The sequence below is a fragment of the Biomphalaria glabrata genome, chromosome 8 (assembly GCF_947242115.1).
Source record: "Biomphalaria glabrata chromosome 8, xgBioGlab47.1, whole genome shotgun sequence".
Lineage (NCBI taxonomy): Eukaryota > Metazoa > Mollusca > Gastropoda > Planorbidae > Biomphalaria > Biomphalaria glabrata.
The window spans coordinates 8,050,407-8,065,002 of NC_074718.1; the positions used below are offsets into that span (position 1 = coordinate 8,050,407).

Here is a 14,596-nt window from a genome sequence, read left to right on the forward strand (position 1 = left end):
AAGTGTGACTGACTTGCAGGGTCCGGCTACGAGTTTATAAGTCAGTTTATATTTAACACGAACTTTTTTTTTCCCTGGCTAACTAAATAACAAACGAAACAATCCTTTTCCTTTATGAAGCTAATGGCTTTTTGGAGAGTAATTACTTTGTTCTTGATAAAAAAAAAATATTTTTACCCAGAAAAAGTCTGGTTACCGTACGCCAAGGTATAAAGCCAATGTGTACCGGTTCGTAAAAATTCTAATTTAGTGTTTCTAATTTGGAAACATTACAAGACAGCACCAGTAGTCTAGCATCGAATACTGGACCTAGTTAGAGACAGTACGGTATAGAATACTTTAGTTTAGCCAAACGGATTATTGTACACAAGTTGGTGCCGCTAATTGTTCCAGAACGTCTTTTCTTCCCCCCCCCCTACCCCCCCCCAAGATTTACACAAACTAATTTATAGGAAACTTGAGCCGTTTACGAAATCCGTGTCCACCCAGTGTCCGTCCATCAATGAAGAGCTAATAGGAGAAATTGACAGGAAATTGCGACCTTAAGGCACCTTGCAGCAGTGTTTCACCCTGGGAGGAGCCTGCGGACGCAGCTGGTCCCAAACTGTATCGATTTATAGCTAATTCCTAATCATGCATCATTTATAAGAGGATTCATAGACGCTTCGCGCAAGAAGGAGGTCTCTTTATAACTAAGTTCTGAGCTCCTTTAGTCCCGTGTTTATTCTCACCAGTGACTTATTTTCGAGGGCAATGCCGTTGTCTTGGCTGCAACACCTTAAGGGAAGAGAGATTTAGTTTGGTATGTCTACAGTAAAAGCGTTGTGTAGTCTAATATTTAATACTTTTTAAAAAATTATTATCTAACTGTGTGAACGACTAGAATCTAAATCACTGAAGAGGTATAGCTCGTGAAACCGCTTATGAACTACCGGTAGATAGGACCGGATTTACCTATAAGCAATCCTAGAAATATTTAGGACTGACATATATTATGTGGATGACAATGGGCCCCAAAGGAGCCTTATTCTTCAAATAGCTTAGGGCATTATTAAGTCTAAATAGGGCACTGAATATCACAGGTCAAATTTATGGAGCGCTTTTAGATAGAATTCTAATACAGACTTACAAACAGGCTGTGATATTTTCAACAAAATAATGAAAATGAAACATAAAATATTTATAACAAATTTAATACATAAATTTTCATAAAACAGCAGCTCATAAAAGTTTTGATATGCAGTTTAAGAAACTTTTGTAAATCATCTTTCGACTGCATAGGTCAGGGCAATTTTAGCACCACAATTAAATTACTTGAATCTAGTCAGCTCTAGACTTGAGTATCTATGTACTAGGAAAGTTTAAATATAAATAATTATACAAGGTTATAGTTTCATTACCCACTTCAGAACATGAAATGAGATCAAATGCCTCCACAATGACAAGTTGTAATTGATAGCATTGTGTCAAGCCATAACTGGTGCATACCCTGACAGACAATTTGAACAATGAAGATTCACTGAGCAAGATGTTAAGGCCCCTATGGCAAAAATGATTTAGAGACATCTAAACAGGAAGGCCTGAACCTAACGTACTGAAACAAGATGTGTTTAATGACAATGATCTATTTGTTATTTAAATACAAGCACAACAATGAAGTGAAAATCACACATCTGTATTGACTTCAAGAAACATTCTGAAATAACTATTTGCTAACACTAAAATAATCATTGATTAAAAAAAAAAAATGAAAATACAAGAAAAGGAACAAACAAGACAATGAAACAATGACATCTGTCCACGACAATATTGAACAAACAGATACACAGACTTAATGTTAACTAGATAACACTATCGTTAAGTACAAGGAGCAGACAAAGATGTCTCATCATCTGACCAGACATTTTCAAACACATCATCATCACCCTCATCTAATGGCTGCTTGTCCTCCAGGGAAATTTTGTGCAAATTGGCGTAGAGCTGACCAACGGTCATGTTGTCCAGAATGCAGCGGAGCACACCCCCGAAGAGGGCATCTTCTTGGGCAGTGCTGTAGTCATGATCAATTAAGTCGTCAAACAGGAACACAGCATTCCCTTCTGTTGGTGCCTCATCTGAGGCATCGTGCACAGCCTCTGCTTCGTCTTGCGGGTCATTGAGAGACAAGCTGGTCTGTGAATTGTTGTTCATTTCCGCAATGTTCAACGCTGTCCAGATTCTCTGCTGTCTCTGTAAGGAGGAACGAGGGGATTCTTGGGCAGAGGAGCGAACAGAGTCCGCTAAATGAACACCAGTTGGCTCTGGCAGCTGTGCTGGTAACGTACCGGAATCAGAAGTTGACTGCTGTAGTGATGAATGACAAGAATCTGTATGATGTAAAGATGGAGTATCACATTCTGGCTGGAGTAAAGATAGGTTATCACATTTGGACTGTTGTAAAGCTGAAAGCACTGAATCTGTAACATCTGAGGTAACTGGGTTGATATTTACATTTGAATGAACTAAACAAACGGATTCATCTGCTTCAGGTGCACTGCAGGCACCACCACGTGGTATATCTGAAAGTTATAGAAAGAGAGAACAACAATATTGGTATTAAAAACTAACTCCAGAAACATGAGAATTACAAGTCTGCAAACATGAGAATTACAAGTCTGCAAACATGAGAATTACAAGTCTGGAAACATGAGAATTACAAGTCTGGAAACATGAGAATTACAAGTATTTATGTCACAGAGAGAGAGAGTGAGAGAGAGAGTTAAAAAATGTTTAAAGTCTTGGATTTTGTATAGTTAGAATTTGAAGAGAGAGATTAAAGAAAGAACTATACTTGTCTTAATAAATGATGAAACAGTTAAGAAGGAGACTTGTGTCTATGTTGTGCCTCAGGAATAACTTTTTAGAGGTCAATCATTACGACAATAAAAGAGTCCACATCATAACACTAATATCCGTGACAAGTTTCAAATGCAGATGTTAAAGTTTGAGGAAAAGTGTTCAGTTGGTCAGTGACTTAGAAATTCCACCTCCATCCTGCCACCATTGATTCTTGGATGGACATTGACCCAACTGGATGGGGGGAGGTGCCCAAAACAGTCTAATGATGAGGTGGGACCTATAATTGAGGCCCTTATCTCCACTATGAGTCAAAAGGATATAGTGAGTCATATATATAATGAGTATAATGAGGAATTCTCAAACACAAAAATTATAATTGGGTAGAGTTATAAGGTTTTATTTGAGAATAGAGTCCTTGTATTAACGGGCTTTCTGAACTGTAGGCCTTTACAAATCATTATTTTTTAGGTATATATAGTTATATTATACATTAGTTTTATCTTTATCTATAAAGCTGAATGCAAAATATTTTACAATTTATTTGTTAGTAGATAAGCATCAAGTAGGCTTGACTTGTACATTTAAGTCTCAAAAAAATATTTCAAAATGCTTACTTTACAAAATATGTCACAGTCTAAGATATGGATCCTTCAAGGAACCAGAAAATATATATATATAAACTTACCCATTTTATCTTTGTCTTTTAACACTTGACTGGAACTTTGTTGTCTGAAGCTTGGGAGTAATGAGTGAAGTCTACATCTCAGACCTGCACAATATAATGCAACAAAATTGTTACTCTTGTTTATTATAGAGGTTAATGTCTGTAACATTATCTGAATTGCTAGACAAATAATAAAGCTTAATAAACTGAATGGATAAGCTATTGATCTAGTGTCTAAAAAAAAGTAATCCCTATTTCAATCATTTAATTTTTTTTTATTTATAATTCTGGTGAGATTTTATTAAGTCCTTTCGTGTATGTAGTTTAGACCAGTTCTTATAAAACTTTATTTCTGAAAAAAAAAAAAAATCCCTTTGCCTTTAGCCTTACCTAAAAACATTAATACTACTTTTTTTTTTAATTATTTCCCCTTAATACATTGTACATCTACCATTTTCTTGTGCTAAAAAAACATTTTTTCTAGATTTGTTCCTTACGGCCCCCATGCTTTGGAACTGACGTCATTACTTTCCATAGCCACAGATGGAAAGTAGGTCATCCATAGTCCGGTCCAGCCAAGCGTATCAAGAAAAGCAATGTTTGCTTTTAACAGGGCCCCCAGATCCTAGGTCATTGTGGTTACCAAGTGAAGCGTGGCATTACGTCATAAGTTTCTCCTCAGACAATGTATGTTTGGATGTAGTGTACACTGAATGGACTATACTACCTTAGTCAAACTTGACTTTTTAGTTCGAATAGGCCGATATGGTACGATGTCTACTTTGCTTCTAGACTTAAATATTGAAATAATTCTAATGAGGTAGTTCCGGATCTCTTCTTTTCTCAGTCACGTGGGTGTGTTGTTTAAATTAATGACCACATTGATTCCATTGTAATTTTAACATGAAAATAGTCTAGATCTACACATCTTTAAGTAATAAAAAGTATGTTACAATAATTCACTAATTTTTATGATTATTTATTAGGACTACTAGATCTAGGCTAGCACTAAATCTAGATCTACATCTTATCATAGGAAGATATTGCCGTTATTACCATGTATAAGACCACAGTCACGTGACTTTTTATAAAGTAGGACAGAGATTCGGAACTACCTCATTAGTCTATACATCTTGGCCTCAACAAGCATTATTGGCAAATTTATGACGAAATCTGTCAAGTATCAATTGTTAAACCAAAGAAATATTTACATAAATCTTAAGTTAAAATGGGTTTATTTTGTATTAAGAATTTGAGTAATTCATGAAACTAAATAGCTAGCGTTTTGGTGTATTCTGTGTTTAGAATAAAGGAAGTTTTGATAAAACTGTTTAACATGTTTTTAAACACATTACCGGTATTATCAGTGGTTCTCAAATCGTGGTCAGCGAGACGACCGTAAGGGGTCCGCAGAAATATGAAAATTGTATATAAATAACTTCTCTAAAAGCCAGTTTATCCGATCGGATAGTTTTAATACCTCGCCCCCTCACAGCTGTTTTATATGTCTATTACTTACTATTATTTCAAGAACTAATTTTTATACTTTGCATCTATGTAGCTTTTTCACTTAGGGGTCCGTGGGTAAGTTTTGACTATGTAAAGGGCTCCCCCGAGTAAAAAAGCTTAAGAACGTCTGCCTTTGTATGATACGTTTGTTCACTATTTAGCAATGCAATGCAGAATCAAATGTACAAATCTCTACGTAATGTAGCGTCCTTGACATTTAAGTTTGTCGTGAAAATTCCAAATACTTTGATCAAATGCTTTAGCGATTGTACAGAGTAACCTGGTCTACCTTATACCATCGTCATACTGTATAAAGTATTACAGTACATTTTTGAAGAGGCATATATCTATACGTATCTCAGATGATTTCGTGAGTCTACACACCGTCAAAGGCCTTTACTATTAAAGCCATTTCTTTGTTACGCATTCCCAAAAAATACAGGTTTGTGGGTCATTTATAAATAGAACAATGATTCGGGGAGGAGTTAGAATGTCTGATAGCAGTTGATGACCCGAAATATATAGTTTTATTGGTCACAAAATTATTCATTTTAAGCTATGTGTTAATTCTGTGCCATCGGTCTTATATAATTAGCATAAAAGGTTTCCGTCGGGTCAGGGGCGGAGGTGTAGTGAGGGGGTGGGGCGGCGGGGCATCCTACAGCTTGCGGAGCCCTATGGGAAACGGATTGCGCGGGGCCTAATCTGAATTGTGATAAGGATAATAAGTGAAAATTAAGATTTTGTATTAGAAAATAAATTCGTCTTTACATTTTATTCATACTTTACTAAGTACAAAATCAATGTCAAATTAACTTTACGAGCCAGAGCCATCTACAGTAGATAGATTTTCTAACAAAAGGCCGATAAACATTCTGCCTTTTATATTTACTATTGAATAGCAAAATATCGCTTTTTTTTTAAGATGTCAAGATAGATGCCAGAGACAATTAAAGTATATTAAATATTTGAACTTCTTGTTTTGGTTAAAATTCGCCTTATTATTACATTTTTTATTAAATGAAAGCTGAATATGCAGGGTTTTTTTTTAATCGCGAGTAGGATTGGCGTTGTTTTGTCTGTTTTTATGGAGATTTGCATCGGTTTTCAGAAGATTTTAATAGTTTCAGGAGATTTTTGTATATTTTACAATTTCAGGAGAATTCCAGGAACCCTTTAACAATAAGTTAAAATGGTTTAATTTTATAATTTACACCTAGAATTCGCGCGGGGCCTATGAAAGTGCGGGGCCCACTGCGGCCGCATAGGTTGCAGTGGCCTAAGACCGTCCCTGCCGCCGCCACCCTTTCCGGAGGGATGCGCCACACACGCAAAGAGGCGTCTAAAAAAATAAAATTATTGGAGGTAATTGTATTGGTAATACATTCTAAGGTATGTTTTTGTTGTATTATATTATTATTACTACTTTTGATTTATAATCCTACATTTCTATGTGATGTACATGGAAAATGGGGGGACGGGGCCGTCAATGGAGTTCCTTGCCCCGGGCACACGTTTTTCTCTCCGGTCCGTGGTGTCATCTTGTTCACTACTGTATGACCCAAAACTAGATCTAAAAATGCGGAGGAATACAACTATGAAATGGGATGATTATATTTTTAAAAAGTAGTTCGTAGTTTATTCTCATCCCAGTGTCAAGGTCAACTAAATTTACACGCATAGAACGACAAAGGCAAAAACTGGCCAAACCAAAACCGTGAGGTGTCGATAAAGGGCCCACTGACGCGTTTTAATGTTTTGAAAGTGACCAGTACACCAAATCAAGAGCCCTAAATTACAAGGAGCCCTAGGCTTGAATGAATAGAGGCCGTTATTGAATCACGTGTGTTCGTAACAGTGGCGTGATGGCCTGGTCTTTGTGTAGGCCTAAGTGAAACGATAGCGCTTTCAAACAAATAGGATTGGACTGGGGGGTCAAGGATATGCAGAGTAACTTTATAATAGTAGTTTCCAGACATTTTTAACTTATTCTAGTATCCTAAATTAAATGTCGACTACCATATTTATATTTTTTTTACACCTATACTTATTTCTTTATCAATAACTTAGTGGTGTATGATAGAACTATTGATATAATCTAGAACCCAAATAGTTGTATGTAAGACAGAAACTGATGACGCGACAATTTTTGGGTAGCCAGGTTGTTGGTAAACAAGTTAGACCGAGATTCAGATTTAGCCACACAATCTACATTTGGCACAATGATAACAAAATTTTGTTACTACAAAGGAAAGTCTTTGGGTATTACATGTTCCCAAGTCAAACAGCTGCTAGGGTTCGTAACCGATTAATAATGAAACAGCGGAAAACTGATTTACTGCTGTAATAACTTATAAGACTTTCTGTGTCCGAATGAAATTATTACAAGATCTCCACTCTGGCCTAATGAAGCCAATGATATTTGCTGCCACACAATTCTCGCGTTGGTGGACAAGGCAAAAAATAGATGAACTTAACTTCACCTGCAGTTAACGGTTATCGAATGTCGGTCGTTTTAGTACTTAAAGGTCAAATGTTTATTAACCAATTATTCTCGATTTCACTGGAGCTTTTTTTTCCCGCAGCTCTTTTATAAACTCAAGTTAACCTCTGATAGAGCACCTCTGGTCTTTATGATTTCTCAAATAATCTTCACACAAATAATGGATACATAAGTTCTTTTTGTATATGAGTTGTCTGGTACCGCTCACCAAGCAGACGCCGCTGGTCAAGGGCAGGCTATTCAACCGGAAGTAATAGCTGCGTTAACAAGAAGGCGCAGCTAAATAAATAGCATTTTCTAAAATACCATTTCAAAGTGCAGGTATCATTTCGTTTGAATTTCTGATGTTCCTTTCAAAAGAGAATAATTACATCCTATGCGTCGGCTATCCATACATATAGACTCCGAGTCGGCTATCCATACATATAGACTCCAGTCGGCTATCCATACATATAGACTCCGAGTCGGCTATCATACATATAGACTCCGAGTCGTTTTTTTTTTTTTTGGCTGTTTCAGGCAATACCATCCATGCTCGAATCGCACTTGCACGAATGGCACTTGCACGTATTTGTCCTGGCGTATGGAATAAGATATGTGCCTTTATCTTTGTTGTTTTTATTTTCAGTACTGTAACATTATTTTATTAAGCGGGTCTGATATCAAGTTTGAATGTTATATCTCAACCACTTTATTTTCTATCCTGAAGAAAAAAATAATGAAATTCCAAAAATTTTAATTAAATACTTAAATATATTTTAATATGCAGCAGTGTAGAAATTGTGTTTTCTTTGAAGTCTAAGCTTGAAGAGACTAATACATGAAAATTTTCAATATAACAAGTTTAGGATACACTCCAAAAAAAAAAAAAACACAGCATATACAAAACTAGATTTAATATATAAAAGTACCAGTAGCATTTTTACACATTTTCAAAATTTGAAATAAATAGACCACCTGTGATGATCTATCTGCTTAACAAGGCCAACAAAAACAATATTTTGGGGAGAAAGGAAGGCCAAGAAAGAGAAGAATCGATAGAAAATTCAATAGTTTGACTTAAGACTTAATGTAGCAAGGCAAAAATATTTGCACTGTTATTCCCACATACCAGGATGAAGAATAAAATGTGTATTGAATGCATAATTTTTATAAATATGTAAACATTTAAAGATTTATCAAAATGCCACAATTAACAACCAAGCTGTGTCACATGTGCAGAAACTGTAAGGAAGAGATGGGACTAAGAATTCATTGTAAAAACTCAACTGCAATTGAAAGGTATTGTCAAAGAAGCCATGGAATTTGCCTAGTTTAATTTAAAAATATAGGCTGGCTATGTTGTAAAGCAATTGGCTTCTGAACTTAACTTCTTTATATCCCAGTGGAATTTTTTTTTTTTTTAAATCATTTGAGACTGGAGCATCCAAATACATTGTAGGATATATCACATGACATAGATATCTTTGATTTGCTTCCTTTATGTTCATAAGAACAAGACTATTGTCAAAAGGAAATCAAAGCTTAGATCTAAATGCTTGACTTTTCAGTCAGGATAATCTATTGCTTGCATCAAATCTCAACATTATCAAAAAATGTTGAATGGATAAAATCACAGACCTATATATATTATACACAAGTCTGTGGATAGGACATTGTGGCTAAATCTGAAGAGGATACTATTGCCAGTATTGGAACAAAAACATTTAGATCAAATATAAAAATATATTTATAAATATATAAACAATTTAAAAAAAACATAACTGTTTTACTTCATTATCTTAAAATTTTTAACAAAATAGACCTCAATTAATTTATTTTCATTTAGTGCATGATCTATATTTAGATCTACTGATTGAAAAGTTCAGAACTATACAGTAATACACCTACAGAATATTGAAGTCCTGGGTTGGATCTAGATCTATTCCAGCAAATAAGAAATGTTTGTTTGAAGATATTTTGTGTATGATCTAGGTCTATGTAATATGTAGAGATTAGATCTAGATTTAATTATTTAGTATAATTTAGATGATCTATTAGTCATTCTATTCAACATAGGATTACTGCAGGGCAGTATAATGTCAATTAACACATTTACATTAGTCTTAGATATCTAGAACATAGATCTACTTATAATTAATAATATAGTAGTCAATAGTAGATTCTAAACTAATCTAAACCAACGTTTTCAATCTACATCTAGAGTCTAGAATAATATTCTAGAGTTGGATATTAGATTAGATTTTAGGTTAATAGCTTAAAATAAATTAAATGTTTTAATAGGCTATATCTTATGCCACTTATGGTATGTTGCCTAGAGTACATGTCACGTACCTTTTAATGTCTAATGTAAAAGCATAGTTAACATATTTAGATCTAGATCTAAAACTACATTATAAACAAGCCTACACGACAGTCGACACACACCAGTGAACAAATGTTTCAGCACAGCTAAATCTAGTCTAGAACTAGAATCTAGTTCTTTGTGTTCACTTTTCGTTATTTAAAATTACTGACACCAAGAATGAAATGGAATTAATTAATATAATATAATTATACACTAGCCTAGGTCATAGGTTTATAGGCATATCTAGATTATTCTAGATCTATAATATTAGAATGATAATATAATGATAATCTTGCTTGACTCTAGTTCTAGTCACTCTTGTTTCGACTCTAGTACTAGACTATATAGTCACTCTTTAGTCTATAAGATTGATTCTAGACTCTAAATCTAATATAGACTAGATCTAGAATATTATAGAATCTAGATCTAAAACTACTAGACTTAACTAGACCTAGAATCTAGTAGATATCTAGATCTTGATTAATCTGTATCATATGTCTATGTTAGATTTCTATTTAGACTGGTAATAAAAGATATAGATATAGATTCTATCAGTAATCATAGTCATAGATTGAATAGATCTAGATTCTAGAATGACTAGATAGAGACTAGTCACTATAGTAACTAGTACTACTAGATCTAGTAGTTAGGTTAGGTTACTAGTAGTAGATCTAGAAATCTAGATCTAAAATCTAAGTTCTTATGAATATTTTAAGTGTCGTATACAGTATAATAGAGTACTATAGACTAGTATAGACAGTTATTTAAATGACAGTACGAGTATAGTATTATTATAGTCACTATAGTGAAGTATAGTGTGGGCTGTGTGGCTTATGACTTATTTCATATTCGTAGTGTAGGCATAGAGTTGCCAGAGTGAATGTTTAAAAATAAAATACTCACCCTGCCATCTACTGGTCACTTTATTCACATTAGGCTTAGCTGTCTTGTCCTTGTTCCCGCATGTGCATTGTGTAGCTGAGGCCATCTCACTGCTACAATTTGTCGAGTTGACCATTCCGTGTGAGACTATCATAAAGAAGTAATCGCGAAACGAACCAGGCGATCAGCGACTCTGAAGAAGAAAAAAAAGTACTGACACACTCGGTGGCCTGCACTCTATTTAAACCAGTGACCCCACCACGGCTAGGCCGTTCTGTGTAGTTTGGTGGTAGTTCACCCCGCCCCCCCCCCTCCCACACCACACCTGAAGAAATGGGTCACGATTCGTAAACAAACTGGAACACTCTAATGTCCCTTTACTTCGCGGTGTTAGGGCGGTTATGGCTGGTTGTGTTTGTCACAAGTCTTTTGTGAATAAAAAAAAAAAACGCAAATCGCTAACGCCACTCCCCCCCCCCTTTTTTCTTTTCACTGGAAGTCAGAAACGATTCTAGCGTGAAGGCCAGAATGTCTCTCACACACACACACGCCATATCAAAGCGTGACCAATACAAATTAACGTCCATTCTTTCATCTAGCGAAACGCTGACGCACACAATCAACGCGCTGGAGTTGGGTGACCTTGACGTAACGCGAATAAAAGTAAGAAAAAAAACGGGGGGGGGGGGTCTAGGGGGTGCCGAAAACTTTGTAAATAAACAGCCCTTTGTGAGGTAAATGTTTACTTTCCAAAATTTGGTTGATATAAAGCAAACTCTAGGTACTACTCGACTTTCCAGCATGAAATATATTGAGGCTACTTGTACTATTCAACTTGTAATGGACAAATAGACTTACTTTAAATTCTTTTGTTTTTCCTTAATTTTATGTTATTAAAGGGAAACTCCGATAGTTTTTCAAATTTTAGTTTTTGACATATTTAAATTCTGCGTAAAAAGTTGTAATAGTAAACATTGTATCATTTTTTATTTAAATGCTCGCAAAATTTTATATTTAATAAATTTTACTGTAGATATACCAAAAACGCAGCTCTCGAATCTAAGTTAGGCCTACTTTATTTAACTCAATGTACCGTTATTCGTCAAATAGACACTAAATCTCGTGCTGTGTTACTCATTTTAGATTTTACCGTTTTGCACAGTTCATATAGCAGCACTTCCAGAGCTCAAAGCTATCTGGAAAGACAAATTGCTTTGCCATCGAAACTTATATCAGAGTGATGCGCTCCTTAATGGTCTTGACCACACGCTTGCAAATATTGGACGCTGACTGCAGAACTAGAGACGGGGATCCTAGCAACGGAATTGAGATGCTACAGAAGGATCCTAGGTAGGCCTATCACCTTCAAAGGCTGCATCACAAACGAATATATTAGAAACAGGATCACAACAGATATGGAGCTTAACGATGATCCGCTAACCACTGTCAAGAAACACAGGCACAGTAGACCTACTTGCAAATACCTCCCTTCAGGGCAGGGCCGGGCCGGTGCTACAAATTGCGGAGCCCAATGCGAAACGGATTGCGCGGGGCCAATTTAAGTCTGGGTAGGGATATACTCAAAAAACTAGAAAAGATTGATATTGATATATGTGTAACCTTTTGTTTTTAGTTTTTAATAAAAATATATACATAATAATAATAACATAAATAAATAATAATACATTCGCATTTACAATATTATTAGGACACCGTGATTGAGCTGTTACAAAGTAGACATGTAGTTTACTTGTCAAGTCTACGCGTGATTCTTGAGTCCTGCTACATGTACACATGTTATACATGAATTTATAATGCAGTTTTAACAGTAACGTAGTTATAACGCAGGCAAACCATTTCAATTCTGTGTCGTTTAACAATTATAATTAAATATATTTTTTTCCTCACTAGTTTAATGAATATATCTGGCTACATTGTAAGGTTTATTATAGATGGTTAAAAATATTAACATTGCAAAGTCGTTTAAAAATATGATAGATAAAATCCACTAGGCGCTAATTGAGGTTCAAATGCAACGTAATGTTATTACAATAATTCTCAAATTACCATGAAATATATATATATATATATATATATATATATATATTGTTATAAACTTGGTGGTGGCACAGAGAGGGGTAGTTGTGTGTGTGTAGTCAGCCGACGCAAATCGCCCCAGGCCAGCGCTAGACGAGCGGTCAACCGTGACGAGCTACGACGGTCAGCCGAGTCGAGTGTCAACAGGACAGTTCGGGAAGAATCGCCGTCGTGAACAGAGCTCAGGAGCGTCACGAGAGTTGTAGTCGTCTGACCACCTAGAAACGTCGAGCGGCGTTCTGTCCGGTTCGAGAAGGCCAGTAGGGACCCTATATAAGAGCGGAGGTGACGCAGTCAAGACGGTTCAGAGCCCGGTTCACTACAGTCAGGTCGACTACAGCACAGTTCAGCGGTGTGGTTCTGTACGGAGCATTACGACGGTTCAGTGCGGAGTACTGTCAAGTACAGTTGAGACGACTGGCGTCTTGATCTTGGTCTGCGATCGAGTCCGACACAACGAGCCTAGTGTGAAGTCAGTCCTGAACTGTTGAACCCAGTGCAAGCCCGGAACGAGACGGAGAGGCCAGTGCAAGAGTTGATACGGCGGAACGGTGTTATCGGAGAGATATTTGTACAGTGTACGTGTTTCCAATTGTACAGTATTGGCCGTTATTTATTAAACTATTAAAGTGTTACGTTACTTTGGAGCCCTGAGTTGTCAAGTTCTTTAAGTTGGTGGTGTATGGTGCAGTTTGCAGAGAGCATGGATAGTGAGATTCGTAACAATATATATATATATATATATATATATATATATATATATATATATATATATATGCTTTTTGTAAAAAAAAAAAAAAAAAAATAGGTGCCGGAATTCAGTGATTAGGTGCCGGTACTCAGTGATGGATTGCCTAATTTTTAACTACTAATAAATTAATAATAAACGTTAGAATACAAGAAAAGTAATAATTTTTCCCCACATTCAAAAAGGTGCCGGTACGCCGTACCGATGCGTATCGCAACAAAAAAAAAAAAAAGCACTGTAAATAATATATTTATAGGCCTACCTGTTACAGTGGAGAATACTGTTACAGTGGAGAATACTATCTTGGTACCCCAGTATATGTAGGCCTACAATATCAGATTATAAGAGGGGGGACCATAATGGCTACATACTTCCTAAAACTAAAGAATAGTGCCGCTCTATAGTTTAAGAAAGGAAGATTTACTTGTATTTTTTGTATTCTCTATATAGCTGATAACTAGATCTATATTTAATTAAAGTATCCCTTTTTGAACTGGCGATCTATAGAGCACATGATGTGAAGGTCATCACAGTCATCTGTATTTGTGGCCATTAGAGCTGGGTGGACTCAGAGACGCCTTAAAAATCCCGACATTTAATATCTTAGTCTTCACTAGGAATCGAACCCGGGACCCTTAGGTTCGGAAGCCAAGCGCATCCACCACTCATCAATTCGCTAAGATAGTATTTTAAAATCTTTGACTTTCTTAGTTTCTACGTTCCTTCAGAAAATTATTATATGGCCTGCAGGGGTGGCGGCGAGCAGGCGGAGTTCGAACCTCGGGATATCCTCGCGACATGCGGGGCGTATAACCACACGAGCAGGCAACTAAGTTTTGATGTGGCGTTAAATTCACGCGTTGGATTCAACGTTTTACGATTATAAAAATATAACATTTTAAGTCATTACAACACTTCAATGCTAAAATTATCCACAGTAGCCGCTTCTTCTAGTTGTATAGACGAGTCATGGCCTGGCCATAGAAATATGTACAAAGGGTGATACGG

The 14,596-nt window shown here is 35.9% G+C and overlaps 1 protein-coding gene across 4 annotated transcripts; it reads right to left on the minus strand.

The window, feature by feature from the left end:
• Window positions 1-1,177: 1,177 nt before the first annotated feature.
• On the minus strand, window positions 1,178-11,032 carry LOC106080045 (uncharacterized). 4 transcript variants are annotated; one of them, XM_013241335.2, is made up of 3 exons: window positions 10,765-11,032; window positions 3,524-3,607; window positions 1,178-2,558 (listed from the first exon to the last, which is right to left on the minus strand). In XM_013241335.2, the coding sequence occupies exons 1-3, from the start codon at window positions 10,895-10,897 to the stop codon at window positions 1,858-1,860; spliced, it is 918 nt and encodes a 305-aa protein (XP_013096789.2). In that variant the 5' UTR covers window positions 10,898-11,032; the 3' UTR covers window positions 1,178-1,857. The 4 variants fall into 4 exon arrangements, with proteins under 4 accessions (XP_013096789.2, XP_055895553.1, XP_055895551.1 ...); XM_056039578.1 differs by lacking the exon at window positions 10,765-11,032 and adding an exon at window positions 10,640-10,661; XM_056039576.1 differs by lacking the exon at window positions 10,765-11,032 and adding an exon at window positions 9,849-9,954.
• Between the last annotated feature and the right edge of the window lie 3,564 nt (window positions 11,033-14,596).